This window comes from Salmo salar, chromosome 19, assembly GCF_965601325.2.
Source record: "Salmo salar chromosome 19, fSalSal1, whole genome shotgun sequence".
NCBI classification, from domain to species: domain Eukaryota; kingdom Metazoa; phylum Chordata; class Actinopteri; order Salmoniformes; family Salmonidae; genus Salmo; species Salmo salar.
Genome location: NC_138309.1, coordinates 29355681 through 29364904, shown reverse-complemented (window position 1 = coordinate 29364904; position 9224 = coordinate 29355681). Strand labels below are relative to the sequence as shown.

At 40.2% G+C, this 9224-nt stretch overlaps 1 protein-coding gene across 1 annotated transcript; it reads left to right on the top strand.

The window, feature by feature from the left end:
- Positions 1-7479: 7479 nt before the first annotated feature.
- On the top strand, positions 7480-8745 carry LOC106578724 (zinc transporter ZIP12). Its single transcript, XM_045702889.2, has 3 exons — positions 7480-7635; positions 7841-8016; positions 8251-8745. The coding sequence occupies exons 1-3, from the start codon at positions 7503-7505 to the stop codon at positions 8377-8379; spliced, it is 438 nt and encodes a 145-aa protein (XP_045558845.2). The 5' UTR covers positions 7480-7502; the 3' UTR covers positions 8380-8745.
- The last annotated feature ends 479 nt before the right edge of the window (positions 8746-9224 follow it).

Below are 9224 nucleotides of genomic sequence, written 5' to 3'. Positions count from 1 at the left end.
ACATGCAAAACAGGCTGTTTTCAGGCTGGTTGTATTGTTGCTATCTAGGTACCCCAGAAGTTGCGGTCGAACGAATAATGCCTTACTACCAACGTGGTATTGTAAACACATCGTTCGTGGCCAGTGTGTGCTTGTTTGCAGACTTTTTGTACAGTTTTGACAGTGCTACTGATACCAGTGGTGTCGCGTGGCTTGCACGTGCAAATTCATCACACACAACATTCTATAATAGAATTATTTGATGTGACAAATTATAAGCTTATTTGACACGTCAGATAGTGTTATTTGATGTGTATCTTTTTTGACACGTAAAGAACCAAACGGCATTCCATAATGATACTGTGATGTGACTTGCTAAATGCATAGCCTCTCCCTAACGTGTAATGTGAGAGGAAGATTTGCATAGCTAACGTTGCACTTGAAGCTAGGTTTGATCCCTGCTAGCTAATTTTAGCTAGCTATTTGGCTCATAATAAAGTAAACCTGACGACATGTTTGGTGCATGTTGCAAGCTTTTTTCAATGTTTGAACTCGAACTGGCTAACGATTGTAAGATCCCTGCTAAATAATCAAGCAAACTAGCTAACCCCCCAAAAAGATACCAACAATCAACAATATTATTGTGTACAGTATTTTCTGGGCCAAAAATTATAATGACAGATCACCAAATAAGGAGGCAGTGGTCAGAAACCAGTCCTGTTTCAAAGTAATGGAGGACATAACCACCATTGGAAATGTAATCAGTGCTGTTTGTGTCTTGTATGTTGTAAGGGGATTCCCCCCAATCTATGGACTACTTCTGGGCCAGGGTGAGTAATGCCAAACAGTCAGTGTGTATGGGACACCGTACAGGAAGGTATGACATCTGACATGTTTGGCAAGGTAGCCCCAGCACCACCAGAAAAAATTTTGATAGGTACAGTATCTATCGGTTGTGAATGAAAATAAAATATGGAAGACAAGTGTAATATTTGCATATTGTTATATTAGCAGAACACTGCGACAGTATTATGTGAAATATGGTTTATTCTACATGGAATTGTTACACTTGAAAGTTATCAAAACACTTTCTTTAAAATATCTACATACGTTAAGCAATTACATTCTTCTCATATTACTCTATAGGTCAGGGGTCTCCAACAGGTAGATCACGAGCTACAATCAGCTCTCAGCCCACCTATGAGTAGCTCTCAGCCCACCTATGAGTAGCTCTCAGCCCACCTATGAGTAGCTCTCAGCCCACCTATGAGTAGCTCTCAGCCCACCTATGAGTAACTCTCAGCCCACCTATGAGTAGCTCTCAGTCCACCTATGAGTAGCTCTCAGCCCACCTATGAGTAGCTCTCAGCCCACCTATGAGTAGCTCTCAGCCCACCTATGAGTAGCTTGCCAAACTATTCTGAAAGAGCATACACATTCCATGGATTCCACCAAAAACTGTCATAAACACATCTCACAAATATCAGCCACTGCAAGCTCCCTGCTGCTATCCAATCAAAGCCACATTATCACAATCCTACCCCTGGTTAGACACACTATTGGCTTAAAAAGCCAAACATAACAATATATCTGTCAATAAATAAATTTACAGCAATATCGCCCCTGACTATCAGTGTTGTGTTAATGACAACTGTCTTGTGGGTAGACAGAAAAGCTTTCCCCAGAATCTTCTCAATAAAATGTTAACTACATAGTAGGCCTACCTGACAGAATGATAGCATGCTTATTTGTATCAATCCAGTTCACATTTGTTTTGCAAACTCTGCCATGATGTGTGCAGTAGAGAAATATTGCAAGCCAAATACTATCACAACTCAAGGATATGACCCAGATGCAGACACAGGAGGTGGATAGTTTGGTTCTCAGAATATTTATTATAAACAAAGGGGCAGGCAAAGGGCAGATTGAGGGCAGGCAGAGGTTCGTAATCCAAGGTAGAGTCAATCAGGGACAGAACGGGAGGCAGACTCAGGGTCAAGACAGGCAGAAAGGTCAGATCCAGGAAGACTCGAAAACAAGAACTAGAGAACTGGGAAACACACTGGTAAGACCTGACAACACAAGATGAACTGGCAAAAGACAAACAGAAACGCAGGTATAAATGTACTATTTGTGACTAAATAGAGTATGTAGTACACGTATTGGTGATAGTATGGATATAGTTAGTATGCCAAAAGTTCCCAGATGTCATACTACATTTGCCAAAATCCAAAGTATACAAGCAGTGGACACGATTTCCGTGCTTTTAGGGCCCATAATGCAATTCTTCATAAAATGGGCGTGGCTTCACAACATTTTCAGATTTTAAGAAAATGGCGGAAAATATGCTGCATAAGTCTGACGAGAGTGGATAAAAATTAATTGATTTAACTAATTATGACAAATGTTAAGAAAATGTTGAGCAATGTAATAAATTAATGACTTTACAAATAAGTTACGTCACACGTTATGTTGGCTCAGGGATTTGTTAACTATGCTAGCCTTACGAACTGCGTAGCATATCATTACAGCAGTTGCTTGTATGTACCATTAGTTGGCTACTAATACATCGAACTTGCCAGTATATTAACTATATGCTATCTAACTAACTACCCAATGTTTATTGACTTGGTTTCGTTGTGCGTTCTCAATGGACATTGTTAATGAAGTCGTTCGATGTCTAGCTAGTAATTTGTTAGCTATGCTAGCAAGAAGTTGTTTAGCAACGGCATCAACTTCCGGTAGATGCGCTAGTACACTCAACTGAAAGGATACTGTTTGTTTACAGTATACTGAAATAAAGTATTAGTATTTAGTATGTAGTGTATACTCATTAAGTATGTAGTATACAGTATGTTAGTATGGTATTTCGAACACAGCTATGGTGCCAAGCACAAGATCAAAACAAGGCGAGTCAGTCAGGAGGGGAGAAGTCCTCAACTTCAAAATGTTTTTCTCTTAGCTCTTAGCTTACCTCGCTGTACTCACTATTGCACTTGTTCGTTGTGATTGAATGGCAAAGACACCTACATCAAACCACATCCCCAAGACAACTATTGTCTGCCTTCAGTCATTCAGCATTTCTTAATGAGGATGATGAAAAATTTGACCAAATCAGGAAGTGCAGTCACCCTTTAAGGGCTTGACCCCTGTGCAGCACTCATGCTGAGTGGCTTTAGAGGTCAGTCAATTTGACAGGTTGGTCTCTGAAGTTTTTCGGGATAACAGTGTGTGTGTGTGTGTGTGTGTGTGTGTGTGTGTGTGTGTGTGTGTGTGTGTGTGTGTGTGTGTGTGTGTGTGTGTGTGTGTGTGTGTGTGTGTGTGTGTGTGTGTGTGTGTGTGTGTGTGTGTGTGTGTGTGTGTGTGTGTGTGTGTGTGTGTGTGTGTGTGTGTAAGAAGCACAGAATGAAGCTCTCAGTTGAACAGTGTATTTAGAAATTAGGAAAGCAACTAATTAATTGAAAACAGACTCTTATGACCCTGAAAAATGTGGGTTTTGTTCACCATTGACTTGTGCATTGAAAATATTTGCAAGGGTTAGTGCTTCACCCACTCTCGCCCCTGTGGATTTTTGTGTGGTTTTTGTGTGTGTCTGGCCAGGGCTGTATTCACACTAACACAAAGCCACTAAATGGGTAAAAGAGGCTTATTATCAGATGATGAAGGGACGGAAAGAGAAAAATATACATGTGAATTTAATTGCATTTCACAGGGGGACAGCACATTAGAGTACCTCGTAATTGATATCACCTCACAACAGAACAAATAATGTGATAAAGAACATGCATTGGATATTTAGCACAAACTGCTTTTAGTTCTATAATAAATGTTACTAAATGTAATGGAAAATGTAATCTACGTAATCCCCAAGGGGAAGGGGGGGTTCTAAACTGACACATGGAATTATAAAAAAAAAAAAAATGATACTATGGATCATTTAGCTATTTGATTTTGCTTTAGCTCTGCCACCTACGAACATCGGTGGATGCAGTGGATTGAGACGCATCCAATGCAAAAAAAACCCAGACATCTCTAGCTTAAACTGTCAAACTTTGATGGGGATTTATTTAATTATGTTACTTAGATTGATGCACCGGTGCATCAATCAACAAAAAAAATTATATTTTTATCTGACCATTCTAGTAAAAATTGTTATAAATTGCTGAGTTGTAGTCACTTTCGAGGACACAAGCTCAAGTACACAGTACAAGTATGATACAAATATGAATATATGAAATATTTCCTATTCAACAAAACAGTATGAATAAGGCTTGAAATTACTTATATCAGGGTTCCCCAACTGGTGAGTGATTTTATTGGCAAATAAATGTTTTACTGATTTATTCTTGGACATAAAAGACTGTAAAAACACCAGCAAATCATCTCCAAGGGATTTGAATTTGGGAAATCTGTTCCAAAGTATTCCTACGCATAATAGTGATATATGTGATCGTATACAAGGTTTAAAATTATTATTATGTTTTAGTCAAATATATCTGTTTGGGCTTGTTGCGGTCAATTTGCAATCTACAAATTATTTCAAATTATGTTCTGGCCCCCTGACGATCCGCTCCAGAAAAAATTGGCCCGCTGCTAAATTCAGTTGATGATCCCTGACACATATGCTTCCAAATATAGCATAATCAAATTCTAAAACGGCTAACTATAAGATTTCACCTTCCTTATAACAGTAAAATACATATTTGTATGTTTAGTGTTAGAGAAAATGTGCATATTTTCTAAAGGTCTTTCTTGATCAAAACGTCTGCCCCCATCGCTGTGAACATCTCACAGAGCTTCCTGAACTTGCCGTTCATCTCATATTTATCTTGTCTGTCTATGACAAACAGAGAGTATTTTTCTTTAAACTCTATGAATTATTTTAGATTAATGGCTATAAATTGATTTCTGAATGTGCTACCGAGATGATACCTCTCTCTCCTGCTGCACTATGATGTAATGATTGCAGGTATGTGCTTTGTCAGTGGCTGTGATGTAGGGTTCAGCCAGGAGTTGATGGACAGTCAGAAGAGGGAATGAAATGGTAGGAGGGACATTCTAGCTTCAAGTGGTGTCAGATTCCACATCCTATGTCACACAGGCTCAGAAAAAATACTCCTGTGTCCTTGGGAACAAGAGCTATTGCTCAATTCAAGCCATTTCGACCAACGTTATCCACAGATAGATTTATAATCGTAAATGTCTGTCCGAACCAGTACCAGAACCAAAATTAAGTCACATTTACTGATTTCTTATTAATCACTCTATCCATATTCACGTATGACTGATCAGTTTAATCTGGATTAAAATTAGTCACAGTAAATTCACTTGGGAAAGTCAATTGTACTGTAGTCATATCTGCCTGACTCATTTTGTAAGTTTCCAGAAGGTTTTACAGTGACAAGAAAAAGTATGTGAACCCTTTTGAATTACCTGGATTTCTGCATGAATTAGTCATAAAATTTGATCTGATCTTCATCTTAGTCACAACAATAGTGTGCTTAAACTAATAACGCATACATTAATGTATTTATCTTGTCTGTATTGAATACATAATTTAAACATTCACAGTTTCAGTTGGAAAAAGTATGTGAACCTCTAGGCTAATGACGTTTCCAAAAGCTAATTATAGTCCAATCAATGAGACGAGATTGGAGATGTTGGTTAGAGCTGCCCTGCCCTATAAAAAAACACTCACAAAATTTGAGTTTGCTATTCACAAGAAGCATTGCCTGATGTGAAACAACAAAAGAGATCTCAGAAGACCTAAGATTAAGAATTGTTGACTTGCATAAAGCTAGAAAGGGTTACAAAAGTATCTCTAAAAGCCTTGATGTTCATCAGTCCACGGTAAGACAAATTCCACATCCTGTGGTAACTCAACAAAACACAAGAGGTAATAACTCCTTATAACAATAACGGTTTCACTCTTCAGCATAACCAGCATGTCTATGTCTAAACGTTTGCTTTGGAAATCCATCTAAGTCATTCATTACAGTTTGTCATGATGGTGCTTATCTGTGGGTTCCCATTGGCTCTGGCTGAACCCGGACTAAAGTTGCATCGCAAATGGCACCCTATTCCGTACTTAGTGCACTACATTTGAGCAGAGCCCAATGGGTCCAGGTCAAACGTAGTGCACTATATAGGGAATAGGTTACCATTTGGGACACAGGATGAGCTGACTGTGCAGGTGGCTGATGGCTCATTGCCACAGAGTGACTGGAGACTGAGTCTCTTTTTCTCCGGCAGGGTCACGGGGGCCAGGGCCATTCCCATGACCTCCCCCTGGAGCACAACTGCAATGGCCACTCACAAAGGGGCAAGTCCGTCTCCACCATGCAGCTGGTGAGTCTGTTTGTCTCTATCTGGCACCCATACTCTACTCCAAAAGTGTAATTGGCAGCTCTTAAAAAAGAAATTCAGTGACTGCATCAATGGAGGGCAGAAGCTATATGGTATTAACCCTATTTCACTTCCTCAAATGAAAGCAGAAATAGATAACTCAATTGAAGGTGCAGCCTCACGCAAATGTCTCTTTTTAGGCTTGTTTGGAATTGTGAAAGGAAAACAGTGTTTTTTTTTAAGCTTTTGAGGTTTGTGCTTTGAAGATGGCAGACTGCAGTGGTATGACTGTGTTCCTGTTCACATGATTAAAATTAGAGCTTATAAAAAATAAAAAATAAAATAAACCCACCTGGTTAAACACAATTGTTGTTACAAAATGTGTCATACTTACCAGCCCTCATTGTCACAGACAAGACAAACCTGGAGGAGGTTTGGAGTGGGAGTAGCAGTCTTTATCTGACAATGTGCTGTCATCACTGTGTGGGGGTGGGAGGCTAATATAAAAGCACAGGAATTCTAAAGCGGTAGGCCTACAAGATTCACAATTATTTTGGCAAAATCTTGAACAGTTTGAGCTTTGATGTAGACATCTACAGAGTGTTGCATTGCAGGGAAAGTGAAGAGTGGTGTGGGTGGGAGTAAATGTGAAACAGACTATTGTGTAGGAGACCTTGATGCTGCTGTTGAATCATTCAGGCCTTATGCAGATAGTGTAGGAGGAGATAGAGAAACTGAACGGTTTTGGTCAACTTCCTCTAGACTGTTTTTAATATAGGCAGGGGGAACTGTGGTCACTGATTTGCTGATTTTGGTATGGATGGGAGTAATTACGTGTAATTGTAATGATGTGTATTGAAAGGGAAAATCCTATTAATTGTCGCTCCCCTACAGGGAACTGTGGAGAACTTAGAATGCACAGAAATCCCATCAGAGGAGCCTGAACCAAGAACCCTTACACATCAGACAAGTAAGTAAGATATTTCCTCATCCTCCTTTTTCATTCATCTTCACTCATTGTCCCACAGTTCTCTCCCTGTTTAATTTGATCCTGTTCTGTTTAGTTCTGTCCATTGTGTTGTGTGTAATTACTATGGCTAGGAAGCGTAGTAGATGAGCCGCCACACAAACAGGCTTTCTTTGTGTTCCCAGGACAGGGTATTCCTATACTGTCTGTGATGGTCATCGTGGGAGACAGCCTCCATAACTTTGGTGATGGCCTAGTGGTGGGGGCGGCCATCTCCTCATCCGCCGAGACGAGCATGGCAACCACCGTAGCCATCCTCTGCCACGAAATCCCTCATGAAATGGGTGAGAGGTCACAAGTCACAGAGCAGCGGCTCAAATGTCAAGGTTGTTGGTATGGGTTGGCAGTGTTGTTGTTCTTCTCTGGGTCCCTTTCTCAAACCAAACCAAACACGACTTGAGTAATTTGTGTCCCAGTTGCGAAGAACTGAAAACGCTGGTCCCAAATGACCTTAAATAGCATCTTCTTCTTCTTCTTTCTCTATCTCAGGTGACTTTGCGGTGTTGCTCAGCTCAGGTCTCTCTGTGAGGAATGCAGTGATGATGAACTTACTCAGTGCTCTGACGGCCTTTGTCGGCCTCTTCGTCTCCACAGAACCAGAGATCCAGCAATGGATCTTTATAGTTACCATAGGGATCTTCCTCTATCTGTCACTGGTAGAGATGGTGAGACTGGGCTACTGCTGTTCTTAGTAAAACACAGTGATAGGTATGGACTGGAGTTTGACCAGACCGTGTCCCCCCCGATCAGTCAGCTCACACAGTCAAGAAAATCTTCTGGCCCTATTGATAGGTAATAGATTGTTACAATTCACAGGAGACAAGGGATAGAGAGATGTGCCCTCTACTCAAACTCCCAAACCCTAATTTCTCTCTCTTCCTCCCCTTTCTCTCTTTCAGCTTCCAGAGATGAGTCGTGTGAAGACCAACAGGCCCAGTCTCATGTTCCTTCTGCAGAACCTTGGTCTCCTAATGGGCTGGGCCTGCCTCCTGCTCCTCACCCTGCTTGAGCACAAACTCAAGTTTTGATGACAGGACACACACGCAGGCACATCCTACTAATGGTATCTGCCATACAATATGTGTAATTGATGGCAATGTTGACAGTACTTTCTGGTCTTGCTTCTTATCATTTAGACATCTTGTTGATTATTATTACTATATATATTATTTACTGCTACTTGTCATAATTGTGTAAGAATTACACTAGAAGAAGGCATCGAACTGCCTATTTGAAATGCCACAAGGCATTTTATGCAAGTGATAGCGATATTAAAGTAAGGTGAATAATAGCTGTGACAAACAAATGTCATTTTTGATCCAGTAGTTACGCATCTGATTTGTTTAAATCAGATGCCTGCATGTGAGATTTAGGACATGCACACATTTTCTATGTGATGATTTATTTAGTTTGATGTACTGTGTATCATAGGGCACATAGCTAGCTTACAGTATGTCTGGCACACCTACAGTCAGGTCCATAATTGTCATTGTCACGTCCTGACCAGTATAAGGGTTATTTGTTATTGTAGTTTGGTCAGGACGTGGCAGAGGGTATTTGGTTTATGTGGTTCGGGGTGGTGATTTTGTATAAGGGTATTTGATTTATGTATTCCGGGGTTTTTGGGCACTGTTCTATGTTAATGTATTTCTATGTTTAGGTTAATGGGGGTTTGGACTCTCAATTGGAGGCAGGTGCTTTCTCGTTGCCTCTGATTGAGAGTCCTATATATGGGTATGTGTTTGGTTTAGTGTTTGTGGGAGATTGTTTCTTGTTTTGCGTGTGTGAGCATGACAAGACTGTTTTGTTGTTCGTGAGTTCTTTGTTTGTTATTTTGGTGTTTTCTTGATTTAAAAATAAATACAAGATGAGC